At 45.3% G+C, this 27,101-nt stretch overlaps 1 protein-coding gene across 2 annotated transcripts in view; it reads right to left on the bottom strand.

The window, feature by feature from the left end:
* Nucleotides 1-27,101, bottom strand: part of LOC145359198 (growth factor receptor-bound protein 7-like) — a 138,526-nt gene that overhangs the window by 43,309 nt on the left and 68,116 nt on the right. For both annotated transcript variants that reach the window (XM_080213663.1, XM_080213664.1), the window contains 4 exons: nt 15,348-15,537; nt 14,439-14,571; nt 1,983-2,139; nt 553-674 (listed from right to left, as the gene is read on the bottom strand). In XM_080213663.1, the coding sequence (XP_080069789.1) occupies nt 553-674; nt 1,983-2,139; nt 14,439-14,571; nt 15,348-15,537 (602 nt within the window). The remainder of the gene's footprint in view (nt 1-552; nt 675-1,982; nt 2,140-14,438; nt 14,572-15,347; nt 15,538-27,101) is intronic.

Here is a 27,101-nt window from a genome sequence, read left to right as displayed (position 1 = left end):
CTTTATCACCAATCCTTTTTCAAATATACAAATAAAAAATTTGGCTCTGCTAAATTCTCCCTCAGTGTACCCAGACAGGCGCCAGAGTATGGCAACTAAGGGATTTTCACAATAACTTCATTGCTGTGTTAATGTAAGCCCACGTGTGACTAATAAAGAAATAAACTTTATTATAAATAAATAAATAAATTACATTTATTTAAAGAGTCAGATTTCTTTCAAACTCTGCAGCAATTTCCAATCAAACCCACTTCCCATTGCAACCTGGGACCTCAGCTTCAAACTGCGAAGGAGCCAGTTAGAAGTTGCCTCAGTTTTGGAAAGATCACCATTGGCTGGGTGTCCTGTGGGATAATTAGGAAGTTTTATGTATCAGGTTTAATTATGATAGGCTTGTCCGTGACTGAAAATACCCCCCACCCTCATCCAATGAGAAGTGCTTCCCCAAACGATGATATCAAAGTGGTTCTGTATCCATATTAATCAAGCACTGATTTAGAGAGTCCATGATAGAAATAAACCCAATCTCAGTAACTTTCCAACAGATCCTACCTCAGGATTCCTGAAGAATTCATATTTTGCGTAATGCTTTCTGAAGACGAATCGGCTTCCACTGTTAATTGGCCAGGTTTCCTGCAGTTCTATCAATGACTCATGATCTTCGAGACATCTTTCTGGGGCAGACAGAGAGTCAGAAATGGGTTGTATTCATTAGTCACCATCAGTTAACCCTCTGATTAAATCCTACAGCTCCTGTGTCCACCAAGGGACTCAAGAACTTTGTCGATGAAGACACGGTCTCACTTAAAACTCCATTTGACCAGCTCAAACTCCATTTGTAATGTACAGGGAAAGAAGAATGGGGGTTTATTTGAAGAAAAGTCCTTGTTTGATACTAGCTGAGAGAATGAGACCTGTACTCTGTGCCTGGTTTATTCTCAGCTCAGTAAAATCTAGATTGTCTCTGAACCTGAACCCTGAGGAGATGTTTTGAAGCTACAGAGTTTGTGTAGAGTATGGGATGAGAATGACACCCATATTTACTTCCTGAAGGCACAATGTCCGACTGGGATCCTGGGTACTGATTGCCCCAATACCTGAGACAGAGGCCAAGTCATGTCAGGATATTTCGCCATGTGGGTCATCACCACCGTGCCTTTATTTCAAATGCAGCTGAGCACAAGTGAAAGACAATCCCTTTGTTTAGGTGGCGTAGTGGTATTGTCACTGGCCTAATAATCTAGAGGCTCAGGCTAATGCTTTGGGGATGTGAGTTCAACTCCCAGCACAGCTGTTGGTGGAATTTAAACTCAATTAATAAATCTGGAATAAAAAGCTAGTGACCATTGTAGGACATCTACCTTCCTACTTGGTCTGGCCTACACTTGACTCCAGATCCACAGCAATGTGATTCATTCTTATCTGCCCTCAGAAATGGCCTAGCGAGCCACTCACACTCTCCGGAATTTAGAAGAACGAGGGGAGATCAAATTGAGGTATACAAGATGATAAAAGGTCTGGATAAAGTAGACGTGGAGTGGATGCTGGTGGGGCATTCTAGGACAAGAGGTCATAAGGATAAGGGGCAGCAAATTTACAACAGAGTTGAGGAGAAACTATTTCTCCCAAAGGGTTGTGAATCTGTGGAATTCGCTTCCCCAGAAAGTGCGGTGGGTGCCGGGGCAGTGAGTAAATTTAAGAAGGAGTTAGACAGACTTTTAGTTGGGAATGGGGTTGAAGGGTTATGGGGAGAAGGCAGGAAAATGGGGATGAGGAGCAAATCAGTCACGGTCGAATGGCGGAGTGGACTCGATGGGCCGAATGGCCTAATTCTGCTCCTATATCTTATGAACTATAAGAGCAATTAGGGTTGGGCAACAAATGCTGACTTTGTCAGCGATGCAAACATCCTATGAAATGTGGGTGAGGTTGTGGGAGACGAGGGTGGGGATGAGGGGTAAGTATCCAGTTGCCATGGTTACCTAGTGCAGTGTTGGGGTGAACCTCCACTAGGGTCCAGTTCTCCTCATCAAGACAGCGATTCCTCTCCACTAGCAAGTGACATATTTCCCGAGCTTTTACTGAAGCTGTGACCTCAAGAGACTTCTTCATTCCATCTTCACTGAAGATAGTAACAACCTGCGTCAAAAAGAGAGAGGGAAGGGAAGGATGGTGAGGGAATGGTGAAGGCTAACAAGATTTATCGGGAAATTCAGCAGCATTAGCCTTGGGCTGGGCCTTTCAGGTCGAACCTCCAGTCATTTTGGAAACTTTGGGCCTGATTTTTATCTCTGCAACTTTGAATGAATAAACAGCCAACCCGTACGTGACTCTTGCTGCCCATCTACTCCTATTGGCAGCTTGCCAAGGAGAATGTTCAGATTACAATTGTCTCCTTGTTAATACACAGGCATTAAAGGTGTGTGGTTAAGAGGCTGACGCAAAGATGAATGGAAATTTCCATGTATATCCTGACACATTACAATCCAAGAGTGATAATTGTGGAGATTTAATTCTGACAGGTATGTTTGCCTTTGTTCCTGTGTTCGGATCATGTGTGTATAATACATTAATTGTTAAAAAAATCTTTGGTACACCCAACATCAGAATTCACAGCATCACTGTTACCGGAGAGACCAGACAGCTTGGCGTACCTTGGGCAGGTGGATCACATCAGCCAGAACGATTGTTATCAGACACATTGAGCATAATTATGCCTTTGTCACAGTGAAGCAGACACTGACAGATCAGTCTGCACACACCTGACGTGTGTACAAGTGCCAGATCGTGTTTCTGTGCAGTGTCCTTGAACAGATTGTGGATCAGAGAGAATGGCCATGCACTGACTCTGTCAGCTCACGTTACAGAGACCCACCAGCAACAAATTCACACAGTTTGGCCCAACTGCTCTGTGCCAGTGTTTATCTTCCACACAAACCTTTCCTTTTCCTCTTCATCTCATCCCATCAGCATTTCCTTCGGTTCCTCTCCCCCCACTTCCCCTTAATTCGATCTATTCACTATTCACTTCAACCACTCCCTGTGGGAGCAAGGCCCACATTCTCCGCACTCTCCTGATAAATATGTTTCTCCTGAATTCCCAATTGGATTTCTGACCTGAACTTTAATTCGCCCCGACAGGTGGAAGCATTTCCTAGTCGAAACCCTTCAGAATTGTAGAGACCTCTTTCAAGTCATCCCTTAACCCTCTCGTTTCTTGTCGAGGGAGGAACCCCACTTGTTCAATCATTCTCTGACCAATATAAGCTCTCAGTTACAAAACTATTCTGGGAAATATTATCTCTGCATCCTCCAGTCAGTCTACATCTCTGTCTGGTGTTTAGAATATGGAGCTGAGAACTGTTCACAATATATGACAGCACGAGTCTTTGGAGCGCCGTTCCTTCATCAGGTGAGTGCAGGATTGGTTCACAAACAGGGCATATAAAGACACAAACTCAATTTACAAGATAATGGTTGGAATGCGAGTTTTTACAGGTAATCAAGTCTTAAAGGTAGAGAGAATGTGCGTGGAGAAAGGGTTAAGTACAGGTTAAAGAGATATGTATTGTCTCCAAACAGGACAGTTAGTGAGATTTTGCAAACCCAGGCAAGTCATGGGGGTTACAGATGGAGCGACATGAACCCAAGATCCCGGTTGAGGCCGTCCTCATGTGTGCGGAACTTGGCTATCAGTCTCTGCTCAGCGACTCTGCAATTCTTGCAAAATCTCACTGACTGTTCTGGCTGGAGACAATACACATCTCTTTAACCTGTGCTTAACCCTCTCTCCACTCACATTGTCTGTACCTGTAAGGATTTGATTACCTGTTAAGATTCACATCCCAACCATTATCTTGTAATTGAGTTTGTGTCTATATATACCCTGTTTGTGAACACAACTCCCACTCACCTGATGAAGGAGCAGTGCTCCAAAAGCTTATGATACCAAATAAACCTGTTGGACTTTAACCTGGTGTTGAGAGACGTCTTACTGTGCCCACCCCTGTCCAATGCCAGCATCTCCACATCATCACAATATCTGAAGAGTGGTTGAAGCAAGGTGCAATGAATGCTGGAATTATTTTCCTCTAAACCTGTAGTCATGATGGTATCCATCAGTCTCAGGAGAGGATGAACTGGGCTCAGGGTTTATATCCGTTCTGTACGGAATGTCTGTTGTGGCTGGTTGATTTGTGAATTGTGAATTCCTCCCCAGTTGGAACAATTGGTCCGAGGGTGATAGTAATTTTTCCTTCCAGTGGGTTCTCCTTTCTGCCTTCTGGTCATTTCTTTTGTTCTCTGACTTTTCCAGACCTTTCCCAACCATTTGTCTCCAGACACTGGTCATCAGTGAGAGGTTCCCATTGCATCAATTCCCTGTTAGGAAGAGCACATAATAAGGGCAGTAATAGATAGCATGTCCCAAGGGATGAGGTGGAGTTGATAATTCTGGTTGCACATAGTCCTGGAGGTTTCAGTGAGTGACCTCTTGCCTCTGACTAATGTTTTACACTGCCTCTATCGAAACATACCTGAAACATACACCCAGGCAGTCCCGCAATGTCATTAACCAACCAGAAAGCAGTTATTATTCCACGATACATTTCTGTGTGAACTTGCTGTTTTTCTAATTGCTTATTTAAGATAATGATTGAAAATATTCAAAGACAATTGAAAGAGCAGAATGGGTGGGATTTTCCAGCCCTTCCCACCAGTGAGATCTTCCAGCCCCACCAAAATTGGCCCCTTGTGCTGGGTTCCTCGGTGGCAGAGTGGGTGTAGCTTTGGTGGGACCAGAATATCCCATTGGCAGCCAATGGTTCACTGTATCCAATGCAGGAAAACACACTACAGGTGTGACTGGAAAACCTGACTGGCGGCCAATAGAAACCCTGCAGGACTGGAAAATCCCAACCAATGTTTTGGAATGATCCAATGATCATTCTCTTTAGCTTTTGCTTTCTGAAGCATTATGGGATTTCATCATGGGGATCAATCTTGGAGATGAATACCTAACTCTCGGAGACATATCTACAATCCTGTTGGGTTGGCATCCCAGGATTGGGCCCGTCTACCTGTTAAATATGGACAGAATGTTCATAACATGGAGAGGTAAATATAATCTGTAAAACTCTGCTCAAAGCCAAATTATATACAAAAATATAAATTCCATATAAACAAAAGCTTGGTTAATATTGTGATAGTTTGCTATAAGGAGACCAGTCTGAGGTCCAAGTGTTGTGAATTCTGCAAACCTGGAGGTTAGAATATCAGGCCTTTGTGCAAACAGTATAAAAACTAAATACTTCCCGAGTATGGCTTTCTCCGTTCTGCAATCACTCCTGCCTCTCACACAAAGAAATGGGCGCAGTGGAATATACTCACGTTCACTCTCACTCTGAACAAACTGATAGTCCCGGGGCTGAATAAACCAATACAATCTCATGTTCAACAGAAACTTAATTGCCGAGTTGTTCAAAGTTCAGCAGTGAATGTTTATGCTCACAGGTGTTGACTGTTGCAGCACACACCTGGGACAGGTAGGGGAATGTCTAGGGTCATGTTTTTCAGCTGCCATGTTCCAGTGTTTCCCTGATCAGGCAACATTACAAAACTGTACAGAAAGGACAGAACCTTGCGTCTCCCTCTCACTCCACCCAAACCTGCCAAATGGACAGAGTAAGGACTGTAACTTTAAGACATTGGCTGAAGCAGTGAGCTGTTTACATTAGGTTCCCTTACTTCGGCTGTAAGTCTATTTATAGTGGCCATAAATCATGGTGTATGACCCGTGTCTAGACATTATATTTAATGTCACTAGGCAACACTGAACAGGCTGCAAACCACAGCTCTAGATTTGACCTTTCAAGCATAACGTTGGCAAGTACAGAGGCAGCAAACTCACCCACAAAGAGCCAGGATTTTAACAACATGCAAAGCTCCTTGACAATGGACAGTGGTGTAAAATATCTGAATCGTCAAATGTCATACAGCTCTCTCCACTATCGCTCCAATCAGGCGATCAGGAATTGTAAATGGGGAAAGTGTGTAATAAGCAGCTCAATTAATACAGGCAGTGGACCACATGGTCACATGATCTTTATGACTAAGGAAGGCCCTTTGGCCCATCTTAAATTATCCGTCCAGAGAAACTGTGCACTCCCCCAGTTAGTTTGCCCAATGATATTGAGATATTCATCTCCGCCATTCTATTGCTTTGATCCAATGGTCAACCACTCTCTGAGCTTGATTTTCATCCAGCTTTTCCAGTCATGAACCGAATGATGATGTCATTAGGATGGGACCAGGAGCTTCCCCTTCCCTGTAAATCCTCAGCAAAACCTGTCCCTGCCTCCATCCCCAGTGATATCAGCTCCAATTGTAAATACACACGAGAATCAAAGCCCCCTCTCCCTGATATCTCACCACCTCCCCCCTCCCCATCCCAATAATATCCCAACACCTCCCCCCTCCCCATCCCAATAATATCCCAACACCTCCCCCCTCCCCATCCCAATAATATCCCAACACCTCCCCACTCCCCATCCCAGTAACATCCCAACACCTCCCCCCTCCCCATCCCAATAACATCCCAACACCTCCCCCCTCCCCATCCCAATAATATCCCAACACCTCCCCCCTCCCCATCCCAATAATATCCCAACACCTCCCCCCTCCCCATCCCAATAACATCCCAACACCTCCCCCCTCCCCATCCCAATAATATCCCAACACCTCCCCACTCCCCATCCCAATAACATCCCAACACCTCCCCCCTCCCCATCCCAATAACATCCCAACACCTCCCCCCTCCCCATCCCAATAACATCCCAACACCTCCCCCCTCCCCATCCCAATAACATCCCAACACCTCCCCACTCCCCATCCCAATAATATCCCAACACCTCCCCCCTCCCCATCCCAATAACATCCCAACACCTCCCCCCTCCCCATCCCAATAACATCCCAACACCTCCCCACTCCCCATCCCAATAATATCCCAACACCTCCCCCCTCCCCATCCCAATAATATCCCAACACCTCCCCACTCCCCATCCCAATAACATCCCAACACCTCCCCCCTCCCCATCCCAATAATATCCCAACACCTCCCCCCTCCCCATCCCAATAATATCCCAACACCTCCCCCCTCCCCATCCCAATAATATCCCAACACCTCCCCCCTCCCCATCCCAATAATATCCCAACACCTCCCCCCTCCCCATCCCAATAATATCCCAACACCTCCCCCCTCCCCATCCCAATAATATCCCAACACCTCCCCCCTCCCCATCCCAATAATATCCCAACACCTCCCCCCTCCCCATCCCAATAATATCCCAACACCTCCCCCCTCCCCATCCCAATAATATCCCAACACCTCCCCCCTCCCCATCCCAATAATATCCCAACACCTCCCCACTCCCCATCCCAATAATATCCCAACACCTCCCCCCTCCCCATCCCAATAATATCCCAACACCTCCCCCCTCCCCATCCCAATGGTATCCCAACACCTCCCCCCTCCCCATCCCAATAATATCCCAACACCTCCCCACTCCCCATCCCAATGGTATCCCAACACCTCCCCCTCCCCATCCCAATAATATCCCAACACCTCCCCACTCCCCATCCCAGTAACATCCCAACACCTCCCCCCTCCCCATCCCAATGGTATCCCAACACCTCCCCCTCCCCATCCCAATAATATCCCAACACCTCCCCACTCCCCATCCCAGTAACATCCCAACACCTCCCCCCTCCCCATCCCAATGGTATCCCAACACCTCTGCAGGCATCTCTTTCAGAACTCCCACTTTGCCATTTGACTGGGATCAAACAAATCTGTGCATTTGCCCCCAATGCCATTTACAATCTATCAGACAGTGGGAATTGACCTGATAAAAGATCAGTTGTCCTCTGGTGTCTAACAATTACAGTCTGGATTGAAAATTCTTTAACCTCAGTTGTATCTGTGCCAAAGCGAGCCTGACCCACCATAGAATGACACAATCTACAATTGGCCAGTGGCTGCTGTGTCGTTTCTCACATGCATCAGAACTGCCACCTCCGCTCTCTTCAATTCTTTACACAAGAAACGAAACCTGTCCTTGAATGTTGACAAAACAAAACTCATACCAGCTCACACCTGGTTGGTCAAATATTCTGCCTCTCATATATATTGAAGGAGAGATTCGAGAAAACGTGACCCTCACTCTCGTCCTCACTCAAAAGGCCACCAGTGATGAGGAGAATCCAATCCTGGAGAAGCTGCACCAAGACAACCTTCCACAAACCACAGCAGCAATAACGATCTCCCTGTGTATGAAGCAGTTATTGTCAGAAAGCTCCTGTCGACAGTGAGACCTGGACTATGTATCAGGGACAGAGACATTCCATCAGCAATACCCTCACTACAACCTCTGGATTCAATGGGAGGTTCATTGAACAAGTCTTAGTGTCCTTTTTGAAGCCAGTTCCACAAGCTTTCAGGTAAAACTCCTGTGAAATCAGCTTCAACCCTGATTCAGGTGGCTGGAAAATATCTCCCTTGTCACATCCTGTTTTCTCAACTCTCAAACGGCCAATGTGCCGGGGAGGACAAAAGAAACATCTCAAAGACATCCTGAGTCTCTGCTTGAAGCACAGCAGCGGTGACAGTGAATGACTGGGAGGAACTTGCTACAAATCATTCAAAATGCTACAGCTTGTTGATCAATGTGGGTCAACGTTGTGTCTGAACAATAAGGCAGAGAAGGCAAGGAAGTGAATCCTGCTCTCTGGATCCCATTGGCTCATGGGATGTTCTGCCTCATGCTGCCCAAAGATCGGCTGCTGGATAATCAGCCTGTTCAGACACACAAAGACCCGTGGCAGAAAGGCCTGACCATGGGCAGGGGTCATCCTCAAATCCAGGGACAGACAATGACAACAACTGCCATCAGACTTCACAAGGCATTTCACAGTGGCTTTCGCAACAACACTTGGCACCAAGCCACATCAGAGATGGATGACAAGATAGATTTTAAGGAGCATCTGAAAGAGAGAGAGAGAGATGTGGCGAGGTGGAGATGTTGAGGGAGAGAATTTCATTGTTTTCTGCTGAGTGTAGCTAACCGAATCAGGGCGGAGGTTGTTTGGAATCCAGTGGCTACTCTCAATGGTGACAATGAAAATCTGCACACTGGAACACCACTCGTTCACACCCATGGAATGAAAATGACTACCTACAAGTTTCGGTTCGGGAAACTGTCCAAGGACACATACTCCAAGTGGAATGTGTGAGGTGATGCCTGAAACACTCCTAATTGACACACTAATTACAGCCCATGATGTCCTGCAGCCAGTCACTGCCATGGTGCCGTGGATTTACCACTGTTGACACTTGACAACTCAATAACAGGTGTGAGGGTTGCTCAAATCTGTTGCCTTTATGCGCGTTAAAAATCTCCCAATTTTTCACAATCACCGACTGGAAAGTTTCAGAAATTTTCCCCATCAGCCTGAGACATCTTTCAGCCTGGCCTATTGCAATCAGGAGCTGGGGGTCAGAGTCAGGATTGAGGAAGAGGCACAAAGAGAGAAGACCCTGAAGGTTCTGCAGGATCTCCAGAATTGGACAGGGCAGTGACTCTGTGAACTCACTGATGGGATGTTACATGTGGCAGCCAAAACTCTAAGTAGGAGTATTCCATCTTCTACTCTCAAACATGACTTCATGCAAAAGTCTAACGCTTGCATCAAGTTCCACCACCGCTGTGTTCACTGATCTACATTAGCTGTAGATCAGGCAAAGTCTTGTGTTACGCTGGAGATGGGGAATGGGAGTACGGGATGATTATCGGTACTTCAGAGAGTTGAGGGGCGGAGGAAGGTTTCCGAGATTGAGAGGGGTCAAATCACAGACGGCTTGGAAAACCAGGATGAGAAGATTAAAATCAAGGAGTTTTTTAACTGGGAGCCAACGTAGGTCAGAGGGCAGATGGGTGATAGGGGAAATGGAGTTTTGAGTGAGGTAGGGCATGGGCAGCGGAGCCTGGGGTGAGCTGAGGTTTATGCAGAGTAGAATGTGGAAATCCAGAAAGGTGCAATACTCAAGAAACAAAGTTGTGGATGAGTTGGGCTGGAGTCAAGGGAGGCCCAGGTCACAGGGGGCAAACAGGGGCCTGAGTGATGGCCAGCCTCGGAGGTCAGAAAGTCATCTTGAGGTCACTATATAATACCGAGGTTGCTTCATTCTGGGAGAGGGATGGAGTCAGTGACGAGGAATTTGTGTTGAGAGGAAAGACTGTGATGTCATGCTCTCCGTCTTGTCCAGTTTGGTGTTGAAGGGACATTTAATCAGAGACAGGGGAGGATGCCCAAGGATGGCCTTCCTGCCCCCACTGCCAGTTTACACAATGGTTGTATCATTCCAGACTGTGACAGCTGATGGGACCCTGGCCACACAGATTGGAAATCAAACCTATGTGGGTGGGCTCCCAGGGGGTCTCCCTCATTCAAAGGCATTCACCCCCTGATTGAGGTTCCTGGCATCAGGAAAGGTGGGGGAGCCAGATGAGAACCCCCCCTGCCCCACTGTGCCCCCCATCCATCCTTCCTGCCAAACCCTTCACCCATCCTCCCCAATCCCCAGCCAGTGACCCCCCCTCCCATTATAACTCACCTGGGCTGGAATCCAGCGGTGATTGGCTGGCAGCTTTCAATGGGAGGGACTCGCAGCCCTGGGTACTGATCCCAGGGAAAGGTGACCTTTGGTCACGCAGGTGATTGGCACAGAGCCTTCCCAGAACGAGGTAATGGGGAACTCTCCAATCAGCGGATAAGAGCTTCCATTCAGTTCCACACAACCTTGTTCCTGTCCTTTATTGGAGACAATATTTATTCATCCAATAAATGTCAGGCAAACAATTTGATGGTTTGAAGGGACTGGGAGGCTTGCAGAGAGGTGACATCGAGCAAGTGTCCTCAGTGTAGGTGTGAAAAGTGACCTGATTATTACACCCTAATTACAATCAGCACAGGTGTAAAAACGGTAAGAAAGGAAAGTCTTGTATTTAGATTTCACAAACACAAGATGATCCAAACCTATTTACAGCTAATTAAATACTTTCAAAATGTGCTCATTGTTACAGTGTAAAATAATCACCTGAGTGAAATAACAGAGGGAGCGACTGGTGATGTTCTATAACTTGGATCCTGAAACTTGCCCACAGCTCAGGGGATGGCTGTCCCCAACCTTCTCCAGGAGAGATGCTGGTGGGAGTGATTATAATCACTTTGTAGCTTCAGAGCACAGATCAGCTCAGACCCAAACCCTGGTAAAACCCCCGGCTCAATATTTACAACCTCTAACTGGACTCCGTGTTCATGTAACTTGACACCAGAGTCAGCTGGATCCTGCGTTTTTTAAAACAGGTGTTCCTATAACCACCCTTTGTTAAATAAACCCTCTGCAATGTCACTGTTTAATTAAGAGATTAAGGAACGCAGTGTTTGTTTGCCTGGGGAGTCTGTCATCAATACGGATCTGCAGAAGATCACACGTCTCTCTGTTTATCACATTTTCTAACTGGAGACAAGAGGGACTGGGAGGCTGTGTCTGCACTGGCTACAGGTTCACCTCAGAGTCAGGAGCAATCCTGTCCTTCAGATGATGTTAAGCTGAAGCCAGGTCTGGTTATTATTAAAGTCACTGTGACATTATTCAAAAGGTAAGCGTCCACCTTTGGCTAAATATCTCCAAAATTAAAATAACCAATATCACCCAATCAGCAGCAAGATGGAGGCAGCCTTACTCTGGGAAACAGGATTGGCTGGGGTGATTCCAAATTTAAAAGGAAAAGACACTTCTGCATTTCTGTAGCACCTTTCACAACCACAGGATGTTACAGCGTGCTTTACAGCTGATGAATTACATTTCCTTAGTGTTAGAGCAATGACAATAGCCAGCCTGTGCACGACAAACTGCCACAAACAGCAGTGTGATAATGAGCAGAGGGACAGGAATGGGGAGGACAGTGTAGAGAGCTCATTGCCCCTTCTTCAAGGTAAAATCATCAGATCTTTATCAAAGGGAGATCATGCTTGACAAATCTATTGGAATTTTTCAAGGATGTAACGAGTAGAATTAACTGAGGAGAACCAGTGGACGTGGTTTATTTAGATTTTCAGAAGGCTTTCGACAAGGTCTCACATAACAGGTGATTATGTAAAGTTAAAACACATGGGGTTGCAGGTAATGTCTTGAGATGAATAGAAAGCTGGTTAGCAGTCAGGAGTCAAAGAGTTGGAACAAATGGGTCTTTTTCTAATTGGCAGTCAGTAGTGGGGTTCAGCAGGGATCTGTGCTAGGACCCCGAGATATTGCTCTTGGGGCTAAAGGGATGAAGGGATATGGGGAGAAGACGTGAGGTAATACAATTTAGTAGGTCTACTGCAGAAAGAAAGTCTAGATTAATGGTGAAGGAATAGAACATAGAACATAGAACACTACAGCACAAACAGGCCCTTCGGCCCACAGGTTGCACCGATCATATCCATACCTACCAGGCCACAGAACTATCTGTAACTCCCAATCCCATTAAATCCCATGCACTCATCCAGAAGTCTTTTAAAAGACCCCAGCGAGTTCGCCTCCACCACCACTGACGGCAGCCGATTCCACTCACTCACCACCCTCTGAGTGAAAAACTTACCCCTGACATCTCCTCTGTACTTGCTTCCCAGCACCTTAAACCTGTGTCCTCTCGTAGCGACCATTTCAGCCCTGGGAAATAGCCTCCGAGAGTCCACCCTATCTATTCCTCTCAACATCTTATAAACCACTATCAGGTCGCCTCTCAACCTTCGTCTCTCCAGGGAAAAGAGACCAAGCTCCCTCAACCTATCCTCATAAGGTATGCCTCCCATGCCTTATGAAGGCAGGTACTTCAGGATGGTGAGTGACTTGGAGGGGAACCTCCAGACGGTGGCATTCCCAGGTACCTACTGCTGTTGTTCATCTAGATGGTAATGGTTATGAGTTTGGAAGGTACTGGCTAAGTAACCTTGGTGAGTTCCTGCACTGCGTCTATGATGGAGAGATTGTGGAAGGGATAGCAATCAAGTGGAGCTGCTTGTCCTGGATGGTGTTGAGCTTCTTGAGTGTTGTTGGAGCTGCACCCGTCCAGGCAAATGAAGAGTATTCCATCACACTTCTGACTTGTGCCTTGTGGATGGTGGACAGGCTCTGGGGAGTGAGGAGTTGAGTTACTCATTATAGGATTCCCAGTCTTTGACAAGCATTGTCTTAGCCCTTTCAGATCTTACAAGTTGTGGGAAGGACCTATACTTAATGTGATTATTGTTTCCCAAAATACACATTCTAACATCTTGGTGGCACGTAGCATCCTCTTGCACTTTGCCCCACTTCCCCTCCTCCTTTCCTCACTCCCTACCTGCCCTCTTGTTGCCCCCTCCCTATTGTTCGTATTTGTAAAATTATAATGAAATTGTAAAATGTAAAGAGTTGTAAAATTTCATGGTTCTGTTAAAAAAGTGGTGTTTTTAAAAGAGTGCATGTACAAAATGCAGTACACAGAGTATATGGAGTGAAACGTTGTATCACAAGGCAAGGCAGTGGTGTTGTCAAGACAATAGATTGGGCAATCTTCAAAAACAATCAGTTTAAAATAGGCACTTGAATAACAATTCATCAAATTTGAATTTGATGTCTTGACAACCTGTAAACCAATCCCCTTGTGGGAATGTTGATATGCCAACAGGGGTACAAAAGACAGGAGCAGTGGCACAAATAGGAGAAGAATGCCTGCTATCTGGCGAGTAACAGCTGAGTTAAACTCTCAGAGAGAGAGAGACTTGCTGAATCTCTCACAGCTGATTTATGTCTTAAAAGAAAGCCTCATCTCAATCGCAAAGATACCAACAGGAGATAGTGAAGACAGAAGAAATCAGCAAAGAAGGCAAAAGATTCTGGAAGACAACAAACCTGGTAAAATTTTGAAAGTGACTAGAAATGTATTTTTTGTTAATAAACAGGACTTGTAATTACCTAAACAGAATTCTATTAGAATTGTGAATTATTTGGTTTGTTAATAGTTGAGTTAATCTGGTCACTGTTAGTTAGAAAAATAAAGTGTTATTTGTTGATTTTACAGAGTGTCAGGGGGTTATTTTGATTTAACCAGTAAAAGTTACTAAAGCGCTGATAATCCCCCTTCTCACACACTTTTTACAGATTACAAAGGGAAGTACTTCTCTTTGAGTGGTTGAGTGTTAGTTCTCAGAGAGGAGATCAACCTTCCCCTTCCTAACCCTACCCTTTAACCTACACCCCTCCCCTCTCAGCTTTACTCTCTCCTTCTGATGTGCCAGCTCACATCTAGAGGAGGAGTCAATGGCAACAGATAATCCACGCTGGCTTTCGTACTCACATGTGTATCTCCACTTGCTGGAGCCTTGGAGCCATCACAGAATGTTGGGGAACTGGGCAGAGAGGAGAGCTCGGGGAAAGGGTTAGGGATGGTTGGGAGTGATGTTGTCTGAAGTTCTTCCTCTTTCAGCTGTCTGTAAAAAATTAAACCCAATTAGCAATGTTGTAAAGAAACTTCAGTGCAGAAACTGTGCTATGTTTTGTGATTGCGATTGTTTGCTAAAATCAAATTCAGATTTTGGGAATGTGGGAAGCGACCATGATAAGGTGGGGATTCACTCCCCTCACACCAGGGATTTTAAACGTGAATTCAAACACAAAAACACCTTTCTTCCTATTGGTCCAATTCCTGTACATCAGCTCCATTAACTGAGGCAAATTAAACACCAACTCTATTTTATTCTCACCCTTCCATCACTCTCTATCTTCTCACAATCTGGCTGGGTTGATGTTTATCACAGAATCTGTACAGTCCAGAAGGAGGCCATTTGGCCCATCGAGACTGCACCAACTCTCTGACAGAGCATCCTACCTAGGCCCAACCCTCACCCTACACCCGTAACCACACGCATTTACCCCTAACCTACACATCTTTAGACACTAAGGGGCAATTTCCGATGACCAATCCTCCTAGCCTATACATCTTTGGAGTGTGGGAGGAAACCAGAGCACCCAGAGGAAACCCACGCAGACATGGGGAGTATGTGCAAATTGAACTTGGTCATCCAAGGCCGGAATTGAACCTGGGTCCCTGGTGCTGTGAGGCAGCAGTGCTAACCACTGTGTCACCATGCTGTTTAGATACATCTTCTTAAAACCCCATAGCCTATTTTAATTTGAATTTTATTCTTGAATTCTGCAGAGATGGGAGAGTTTGAATGGGTTGCGATTGCTGTAATACTAGTGTTACCTCTTTACTTGTATGTGAACTGGCTGTGACCTCTGAGCCAGCTGTGTGGGCCGGGGTCCAGGGTGGCTGGAGGCCATGTGACCATTGGGCAGTTTCGATGTTAATTCCTTCCGCAGATTCTCCACTTGGTACAAGTTGTCCAATCTGGCACTCACATTCTGTTCCAATGCCATAAAGTCCATATCAGGATCTAATAGAGAAAATGACATAATCACCTTCTAATCAAGCATATCTTAAAACCTCGTACATCTGATGAGATGTCAAAACTCATCAAAGAGTACGGTCCCACCAAGTGTCGGACACCTATCTCACAACTGAAAATACATAGGAACATAGAAACTAGAAGTAGGAAGAGGCCATTCAGCCCTTTGAGCTGCTCCACCCTTCACTTTGATCATTGAATTCAATATCCCTTCCTCCCATATCTCTGATGTGGAGATACCGGTGTCGGACTGGGGTTGGCGCAGTGAGAAGTCTCACAACACCAGGTTAAAGTCCAACAGGTGTATTTGGTATCACAAGCTTTTGGAGTGCAGGTGAGTGAAGAGTTGGATTCACAAACAGGGCATATATAGACAAAGGCACAATTACAGGACTATGATTGGAATGCGAGTCTTAACAGGTAATCAAGTCCTTACAGGTACAGACAATGTGAGTGAAGAAAGGGATAATCACAGGTTAAAGAGGTAACACATATCCCTTGATCCCTTTAGCCCCAAGAACGATATCTAATTTCTTCTTGAAATCAGACAATGTTTTGGCCTTAATTACTTTCTGTGGGAGTGAATTCCACACATTCACCACCCTCTGGGTGAAGAAATTTCTCCTCCCCTCAGTTCTAAAAGGTTTACCCCTTATCCTCAAACTACGACCTCTGGTTCTGGACTCCCCCAACATTGGGAACATTCTTTCTGAATATACCTTACCCAATCCTGTGTGAATTTTATCAGTTTCTATGAGATCCCCTTTCACTTTTCTAAACTCCAGTGAATACAATCCTAACCAACTTAGTCTCTCCTCATATGACAGACCTGCCATCCCAGGAATCAGCCTGGTAAACCTTCGTTGTACTCCCTCTATAGCAAGGACATCCTTCCTCAGATAAGGACACCAAAACTGCACACAATACTCCAGGTATGGCCTCACCAATTGCAGCATACATCTCTATCCCTATACTCAAATCCTCTCACTATGAAGGCCAACATACCATTTGCCTTCTTTACTGCCTGCTGTACTACTAGTCACTGACTGCCAATCAGAAAAAGACCCATTTATGCCAACTTTTTGCTTCCTATCTGCTAACCAGCTTTCTATCCATCTCAAGACATTATCTGGGATCTCGATAGGCTGAGCGAGTGGGCGAGGACCTGGCAGATGGAATACAATGTTGGCAAGTGTGAGGTTGTCAAGGAATAATGGTAGGAAGGACTACTACTTACATGGCGAAAAGCTGCAGCATGCTACGGTGCAGAGGGACCTAGGGGTCCTTGTGCATGAGTCACAAAAACCCAGCCGACAGGTGCAGCAGGTGGTCAGGAAGGCGAATGGGATGCTGGCCTTCATAGCGAGGGGGATAGAATATAAAAGCAAGGAGGTCTTGCTGCAACTGTACAGGGCACTGGTGAGGCCGCAGCTGGAGTACTGTGTGCAGTTTTGGTCGCCGCACTTGCGCAAGGATATTTTGGCCTTGGAGGGAGTGCAGAGGAGGTTCACTAGGCTGATACCGGAGTTGAGGGGGTTGAGCTATGAGGAGAGGCTGAATAGACTGGGCTTGTACTCGTTAGAGTTTAGAAGGATGAGGGGGGATCTTATTGAGACATATAAGATGATGAAAGGGATGGATAGGGTAGAGGTGGAGAGGTTCTTCCCACTCAGAAAGGACAGCAGGGCCAGAGGGCACAGCCTCAAGATAAGGGGGGGGGGTGCAGTTTAGATCGGAGTTGAGGAGGAACTTCTTCACTCAAAGGGTGGTGAATCTCTGGAATTCTCTGCCCGTTGAAGTGGTGGAGGCTACCTCACTAAATATATTTAAGTCACGGGTAGATAGGTTTTTGGTAGGCAAGGGGATTAAGGGTTATGGGGAGAAAGCGGGAAAGTGGAACTGAACCACTTCAGATCAGCCATGATCTTATTGAATGGCGGGGCAGGCTTAAAGGGCTAGATGGCCTACTCCTGCTCCTATTTCTTATGTTCTTATAATCCCATGTGCTTTAACTTTACATGGTCTGTTATGTGAGACCTCGTCAAAAGCCTCTGAAAGTCTCAATAAATCACATCCACTGGTTCTCCTTGGTCAACTCTACTAGTTACATCCTCAAAAAATTCCAATAGATTCGTCAAGTATGATTTCCCTTTTGTAAATCCATGCTGACTGTGTCTGATTATCCCACTGCCTTCCAAATGCTGAGTTATGAAATCCTTGAGAATGGACCCTAGCAACTTCCCCAGCAGCAACGTTAGGCTCACTGGTCTATAGTTCCCTGTTTTCTCACCACCTTCCTTTTTTGAACAGTGAGCTTACATTAGCTACCCGCCAATCTACAGGAACTATTCCAGAGTCCAAAGAATTTTGGAAAATAACCACCAATGGATCTACTGTTTCCAGGGCCAATTCCTTAAGTACTCTGGGTTGAAGATTATCAGGACCTGGAGATTTATCCACCTTCAATCCCACCAATTTCCCCAAAACCATTTCTCTGCTACTGCTGATTTCCTTCAGCTCACTAAAATGTGTTTCTCCCAGCACTTCTGGTACATTATTCATGTCTCCCTTTGTGAAGACTGAAACAAAGTACAAATTCAATTCCTCAGCCATTACTTTATTCCCCTTAATGAATTCTCCCATTTCTGACTGTAAGGGGCCTACATTTGATTTTGTCAATGTTTTTACCTTATCTACAAAAGCTTTTATAGTCAGTTTTTACATTCCCTGCCAGCTCACTTTCATACTCTATTTTTCCTTCTTAATCAATCCCTTAGTGCTCCTTTGCTGAATTTTAAACTGCTCCCCATCCTCGAGCCTATTGCTTTTTCTTACCAATTTGTATGCTTCGTTCTTGAATCTGATACTATCTCTAATTTCTCTTGTAAGCCATGGTTTGGCCACAATTCCCTTTCCCTTCTTGCGTCGAACAGGATATACATTTGAGATGTTTTTAGGTATTTCTAGACATATTTAATATTGGGTAATATTTAATCTACTAATCCTGATTTTCTTCAGCTATTCGCTAAAACTTGTGCATGAATTGCAGTATAGAGTATGCAGGTACAGCAGGTAATAAGGAAAGTAAATAGACTTTTGGTATTTATGACTAAAGGAATAGAGTTTAAAAGTAAGAAAGTGTTGGTGCAGCTATACAAGGCCTTGGTGAGGCCACACCTGGAGTACTGTGTCCAGTTTTGATCCTCTTATTTGAGAAAAGATGTAGTGGCCTTGGGGGCAGTTCAGAGAAGGTTCATTAGATTGATTCCAGAGATGCGAGGTTAGTTGTATAAAAAGAGATTGAACAGTTTAGGCCGATTCTCCCTGGAGTTTAGAAGAATGAGAGGAGATTTAATTGAGGGATATTAGATGATAAAAGGTAGTGACAAAGTAGACAGAATGTAGATGCTTTCTCTTGTGGGACAATCTAGAACAAGAGGTCACAGTTTTGGGATAAGAGCTGGCAGATTTCAAACAGAGATACAATTACTTCTCTCAAAGGGTGGTGAATCTGTGGAATTCACTGCCCCAGAGTACGGTGGATGCCAGGACTTTGAGTAAATTTAAGGAGGAGTTAGACAGATTCTTAATTCGTAATGGGATGAAAAGCTGTGGTGAGCTGGGAGGAAAGTGGAGATAAAATCGAGATGAGATCAGCCATGAATGGCGGAGCAGGCTGGAGGGGCTAAATGGCCAACTCCAGCTCTCAGTTCTTACGTTCTGATGTTTCTCTCTGTGTCCCAACTAACACAGGTCTCAAGAGACTTGAGAAGATCTTCAAGGGAAACACCTATACCTGGTCTTGTGGCACCTCTACTCCTGCAGCCTGGTGTACGGTGATCTATGATTATCTGGTATCACCGCTACAGGTGAGGAAAAGCCAGTTTGGGCTGAGCAAGATACCAGTACAAAGAAAGACATTGTCCCAGCAACAGCATTTGTTGACCCACATTCCAATCAGCCCAATTATTTTTCAAGTTAGACTGACTCAATCAGATATTAGATAACTGAAAACAAAGAACTTATTATCTGTGGAAGGCCCAAAGAATGTGTTTCTGTTATTAAACATATATATATATGTTTTTCTCTAACTGTATGAAGCATTTTAGTGTTCAGTGTTACACTCTGATCAATGACACCTCTCCTATTGGACACAAGATGCTTGGTGTTGGGGGGTTAGACCCTCTTTCTATCACTGTGAGAAGAAGTGTACACATCATCTCCTCATAACCCTGTAAACAGATTCAGATAACCCATCAATTAAAAAAACATTAAACGTTAGTGATACTAAGAGATATGCATGAAAGAGAATTAATGGTTTCTTTAGAGATTTTAAAAGGGAAACAGTTGGAATTTGTGGCAGATTCTGAGCTGCTCTGAATATTACACACATCGTTCATTCAGTGAATATTACACCGCATCGCTCATTCAGTGAATATTACACTGCATCGTTCATTCAATGAATATTACACACATCGTTCATTCAGTGAATATTACACCGCATCGCTCATTCAGTGAATATTACACTGTATCGCTCATTCAGTGAATATTACACCGCATCGCTCATTCAGTGAATATTACACTGCATCGTTCATTCAGTGAATATTACACACATCGTTCATTCAGTGAATATTACACCGCATCGTTCATTCAGTGAATATTACACTGCATCGTTCATTCAGTGAATATCACACTGCATCGCTCATTCAGTGAATATTACACCGCATCGTTCATTCAGTGAATATTACACTGCATCGCTCATTCAGCGAATATTACACTGCATCGTTCATTCAGTGAATACTACACTGCATCGCTCATTCAGTGAATATTACACCGCATCGCTCATTCAGTGAATATTACACTGCATCGTTCATTCAGTGAATATTACACACATCGTTCATTCAGTGAATATTACACCGCATCGTTCATTCAGTGAATATTACACTGCATCGTTCATTCAGTGAATATCACACTGCATCGCTCATTCAGTGAATATTACACCGCATCGTTCATTCAGTGAATATTACACTGCATCGCTCATTCAGCGAATATTACACTGCATCGTTCATTCAGTGAATACTACACTGCATCGCTCATTCAGTGAATATTACACCGCATCGTTCATTCAGTGAATATTACACCGCATCGTTCATTCAGTGAATATTACACTGTATCGCTCATTCAGTGAATATTACACCGCATCGTTCATTCAGTGAATATTACACCGCATCGTTCATTCAGTGAATATTACACCGCATCGTTCATTCAGTGAATATTACACCGCATCGTTCATTCAGTGAATATTACACCGCATCGTTCATTCAGTGAATATTACACCGCATCGTTCATTCAGTGAATATTACACCGCATCGTTCATTCAGTGAATATTACACCGCATCGTTCATTCAGTGAATATTACACCGCATCGTTCATTCAGTGAATATTACACCGCATCGTTCATTCAGTGAATATTACACCGCATCGTTCATTCAGTGAATATTACACTGCATCGTTCATTCAGTGAATATTACACTGTATCGCTCATTCAGTGAATATTACACCGCATCGTTCATTCAGTGAATATTACACCGCATCGTTCATTCAGTGAATATTACACCGCATCGTTCATTCAGTGAATATTACACCGCATCGTTCATTCAGTGAATATTACACCGCATCGTTCATTCAGTGAATATTACACCGCATCGTTCATTCAGTGAATATTACACTGCATCGTTCATTCAGTGAATATTACACCGCATCGTTCATTCAGTGAATATTACACTGCATCGTTCATTCAGTGAATACTACACCGCATCGTTCATTCAGTGAATATTACACCGCATCGTTCATTCAGTGAATACTACACTGCATCGTTCATTCAGTGAATATTACACTGCATCGTTCATTCAGTGAATATTACACTGCATCGTTCATTCAGTGAATATTACACCGCATCGTTCATTCAGTGAATATTACACCGCATCGTTCATTCAGTGAATATTACACTGCATCGTTCATTCAGTGAATATTACACTGCATCGTTCATTCAGTGAATACTACACCGCATCGTTCATTCAGTGAATATTACACTGCATCGTTCATTCAGTGAATACTACACCGCATCGTTCATTCAGTGAATATTACACCGCATCGTTCATTCAGTGAATATTACACCGCATCGTTCATTCAGTGAATACTACACTGTATCGTGTATTCAGCGATGCCTGGACATCAATAATTATAGTAAGAAGTCTCACAACACAGATGAAAGTCCAACAGGTTTATTTAGCAGCATAAGCTTTCGAACCGCTGCACCTTTATCAGTTGAGTGAGGACTTGTCCTCATCATTGAGGAAGGAGCAGTGCTCCGAAAGCTTTTGCTGCCAACTAAACCTGTTGGACATTAACCTGGTGTTGTGAGACTTCTTACCCTGCCCCTGAATTTACCCCACCCTGAAACCCATCGCTTTGTTCACTGTGTGGCCTCTACTTGTGTTTCTCCTGATCTGCCACAGAGCCAGGAACAGTCCTGGCTGAAGTAACCTGAAATCGTCACAGGGATTCGGCCTCTGATCTTCGGGTAAGCATTCTCCAAGGCGGCCTTCACAACACACGACAGCGCAGAGTCGCCGAGCAGAGACTAATAGCCAAGTTCCGCACGCATGAGGACAGCCTCAACCGGGACCTTGGGTTCATGTCACACTGTCTGTAACCCCCGTGACTTGCCTGGACTTGCAAAATCTCACTAACTGTCCTGTCTGGAGACAATACACACCCTTTGGCATCTTGAGGGGAATAGTTTGATAGAGCAGACGCAGCACGGTTTCGTTAAGGGGAAGTCGTGTCTGACGAATTTATTGGAGTTCTATGAGGATGTGTCTAGTGCGGTGGATAGAGGAGAGCCGGTGGATGTGGTCTTTCTTGATTTTCAGAAGGCGTTTGATAAGGTACCTCACAAGGGGTTATTGCAGAAGGTCAGGGGACATGGAGTTGGGGGTAGGGTGTTAGCGTGGATAGAGGATTGGTTGTCAAATAGGAGGCAGAGAGTGGGGGTCAATGGGTGCTATTCGGATTGGCGGATGGTGACTAGTGGAGTGCCCCAGGGATCGATGCTGGGGCCTCAGCTATTTACCATTTATATAGATGATCTGGAGGAGGGAACCGAGTGTAGGGTGTTGAAATTTGCTGATGACACCAAGATTGGTGGAAAGGCAAATTGCGCGGAGGGTGTGGAGAGTCTGCAGAAGGATCTAGATAGGCTGGGCGAATGGGCCAGGAAATGGCAAATGGAATTTAATGTTGGCAAGTGTGAGGTGGTCCACTTTGGTAGGAAGAATGGTAGGAAGGACTATTATTTACGTGGCGAAAAACTGCAGCAGGCGACGGTGCAGAGGGACCTCGGGGTCCTTGTGCATGAGTCGCAAAAACCCAGCCTGCAGGTGCAGCAGGTGGTCAGGAAGGCGAATGGGATGCTGGCCTTCATAGCGAGGGGGATTGAATATAAAAGTAGGGAGGTCTTGCTGCAGCTGTATAGGGCATTGGTGAGGCCGCAGCTGGAGTACTGTGTGCAGTTTTGGTTGCCGCACTTACGCAAGGATATTTTGGCCTTGGAGGGAGTGCAGAGGAGGTTTACTAGGCTGATACCGGAGTTGAGGGGGTTGAGCTATGACGAGAGGCTGAATAAATTAGGCTTGTACTCGTTAGAGTTTAGAAGAATGAGGGGAGATCTCATTGAGACGTATAAGATGATGAATGGGATGGATAGGATAGAGGTGGAGAGACTCTTCCAGCTCAGAAAGGACAGTAGGACTAGGGGGCACAGCCTCAAGGTAAAGGGGGTGCAGTTTAGAACGGAGTTGAGGAGGAACTTCTTCACTCAAAGGATGGTGAATCTTTGGAATTCTCTGCCCGTTGAAGTGGTGGAGGCTGCCTCGCTAAATATTTTTAAGATGCGGGTTGATGGGTTTTTGATAAGCGAGGGGATTAAGGGTTATGGGGAGAGGGCGGGAATGTGGAACTGAGCCACGACAGATCAGCCATGATCTTATTGAATGGCGGGGCAGGCTCAAAGGGCTAGATGGCCTACTCCTGCTCCTATTTCTTATGTTCTTATGTTCTCTTTAACCTGTGCTTAACCCTCTCTCCACTCACATAGTCTGCACCTTTAAGACTTGATTAGCTGTAAAGATTTGCATTCAAACCATTATTCTGTAAATTGACTTTGAACATAGAACATAGAACATAGAACATTACAGCGCAGAACAGGCCCTTCGGCCCACGATGTTGCGCCGACCAGTTACAAAAACAATGACCCACTAGCCTAAACCAATCCCTTTTCGTCCATAAACCTATCCATAGATCTCTTAAACGCCCCCAAACTAGACGCATTTACAACTGCAGCAGGCAGGGCATTCCAATCCCTCACCACCCACTGGGTAAAGAACCTACCCCTGACATCCGTCCTGTAGCTACCCCCCCTTAATTTAAAGCCATGCCCCCTCGTGCTAGCTTTCTCCATCCGAGGAAAAAGGCTATCACTATCCACCCTATCTAAACCTCTAATCATCTTATATGTTTCAATAAGATCCCCTCTTAGCCGCCTTCTTTCCAACGAAAACAACCCTAGATCCCTCAGTCTCTCCTCATAGGACCTCCCCACCATACCAGGCAACATCCTAGTAAACCTCCTCTGCACCCTCTCCAACGCCTCCACATCCTTCTTGTAATGCGGGGACCAGAACTGCACACAGTAGTCCAAGTGCGGCCGCACTAGAGTAGTGTACAGTTGCAACATTACACTGCGACTCCTAAATTCAATCCCCCTACCAATAAACGCCAAGACACCGTACGCCTTCTTGACAACCTTATCTACTTGATTCCCAACTTTCAGGGATCTATGTACACACACACCTAGATCCCTCTGTTCATCCACACTATTCAAAGTCCTCCCGTTAGCCCTATACTCGACACATCTGTTGCTCCTACCAAAGTGAATTACCTCACACTTCTCCGCATTAAATTCCATCCGCCACCTCTCGGCCCAGCTCTGCAACCTATCTAAGTCTCCCTGCAGACTATGACACCCTTCCTCACAATCTACCACACCTCCAACTTTGGTGTCATCAGCAAATTTACTAATCCACCCAACTATACCCTCATCCAGATCATTAATAAAAATTACAAACAACAGTGGCCCCAAAACAGATCCCTGAGGCACACCACTCGTAACTGCACTCCATGATGAATATTTACCATCCACCACCACCCTCTGTCTCCTATCTGATAGCCAATTCCTGATCCAACTTCCTAGATTACCCACAATCCCATACATCTGCATTTTCTGCAGAAGCCTACCATGGTGAACCTTATCGAACGCCTTACTAAAATTTGTGTCTTTATATGCCCTGTTTGTGAATCGAGCTCCCATTTACCTGATGAAGAGGCAGTGCTCTGAAAGCTAGTGGCTTTTGCTACCAAATAAACTGTTGGACTTTAACCTGGTATTGCGAGACTTCTTACTGTGTTTACCCCAGTCCAACGCCGGCATCTCCACATCTCGGTCATAGAAGACAGAGGGTAGCAGTGGAAGGGTGTGTTTCTGAATGGAGGGCTGTGACAATTGGCCATCCTCAGGGATCAGTGCTGGGACCTTTGCTGTTTGTAATATATATAAATGATTTGGAGGAAAATGTAACTGGATTGATTAGTAAGTTTGCGGACGACACAAAGATTGGTGGATTTGCAGATAGCGATGAGGATCATCAGAGGATACAGCAGGATATAGATCAGTTGGAGACTTGGGCAAAGAGATGGCAGAGGGAGTTTAATCCAGATAAATGTGAGGTAATGCATTTTGGAAGGTCTAATACAGATAGGAAATATACAGTAAATGGCAGAACCCTTAAGAGTATTGATAGGCAAAGGGATCCGGGTGTACAGGCACACAGGTCACTGCAAGTGGCAATACAGGTGGAGAAGGTAGTCAGGAGGGCATTAGCTATGAGGAGAAGTTTGAAGAAACTTGGTTTGTTCTCACTGGAGTGACGGAGGTTGAGGGGAGACCTGATAGAAGTCTACAAGATTATGAGGGGCAGGGACAGAGTGGATAGTCAGAAGCTTTTTCCCAGGGTGGAAGAGTCAATTACTCGGGGACACAGGTTTAAGGTGCGAGGAGAAAGGTTTAAAGGAGATGTACGAGGCAGCTTTTTTACACAGAGGGGGGTGGGTGCCTGGAACTCGCTGCCGGGGGAGGGAGTGGAAGTGGATACGATAGTGAGTTTTAAGGGGCATCTTGACAAATACATGAATAGGACGGGAATAGAGGGATATGGTCCCCGGAAGGGTAGGGGGTTTTAGTTCAGTCGGGCAGCATGGTCGGTGCAGGCATGGAGGGCCCGAAGGGCCTGTTCCTGTGCTGGAATTTTCTTTATTCTTTGTTCTTTGTCCCTGGTGTTGTGAGGCAGCAATGCTAATCACCGTGCCTCCCTCATTCCTTTCTCTCTCCTCAGTTTATCCAGCTCCTGCTTAAATGCATTACAATATTCACCTCAACTACTCTCTGTGGTAGTGAGTTCCAAATTCTAACCATTCGGAGTAAGTAAAAGATGTTTCTCTGAATTTTCTATTAGATTTATTTGAGACTATCTTATTGTTATCACTCTGTAAAGGGCAGGAGAACAAAATAGGCTGATGAGTTTGTCCCGAGGTGGGGAACAGAATCTCCCATCCACTGAGCTGGCAGTAATGTTATGTGGTGACGTCTTAACTCATTGTTCTGGATCTCACACCTCAATTAGCCTCAGAACATTTAGCACATGGAACAATAAAAGATATTTGATTAATTACAACAGCAGAGAAATTATTCAGGGAGGAGCGAGCAGCAACAATGGACTTTGTGTTTGCAAGAAGCATGGGCTCGAACTTCGCTCTTTGCTTTCTCAATGCTTCAGTTTAACCTTAAACTGGCAGGACAGGGGTTGCCTGTTGGCCCTGAGCCCTGTGTGCCCGGCTCCATCTCAGTAAGAAACATCAAAGGCTCGGAATACCTTTCACATTCAGCTGCCAGCATAAATTTACCTGTCCCAGTGACACCCTGATGTTAAAATGTTCCCTTACCCAGACTCTAATAGTGTGTAATCCCAGCGTCCTGTGTAATCGCAGCGTGCCGTGTGTAATCCCAGCGTCCTGTGTAATCCCAGCGTCCTGTGTAATCCCAGCATGCCGTGTGTAATCCCAGTGTCCTGTGTGTAATCCCAGTGTCCTGTGTGATCCCAGCGTGCCGTGTGTAATCCCAGTGTCCTGTGTAATCCCAGTGTGCTGTGTGTAATCCCAGCGTGCCGTGTGTAATCCCAGCGTGCCGTGTGTAGTCCCAGTGTCCTGTGTGTAATCCCAGTGTCCTGTGTGATCCCAGCGTGCCGTGTGTAATCCCAGTGTCCTGTGTGATCCCAGCGTGCCGTGTGTAATCCCAGCGTGCCGTGTGTAGTCCCAGTGTCCTGTGTAATCCCAGTGTGCCATGTGTAGTCCCAGTGTCCTGTGTAATCCCAGCGTGC

The sequence above is a fragment of the Carcharhinus amblyrhynchos genome, chromosome 27, assembly GCF_965287045.1.
Source record: "Carcharhinus amblyrhynchos chromosome 27, sCarAmb.v2.hapA, whole genome shotgun sequence".
NCBI classification, from domain to species: domain Eukaryota; kingdom Metazoa; phylum Chordata; class Chondrichthyes; order Carcharhiniformes; family Carcharhinidae; genus Carcharhinus; species Carcharhinus amblyrhynchos.
Note: the sequence above shows the minus strand (reverse complement) of the source record. Positions and strands in the feature narration are given on the sequence as shown.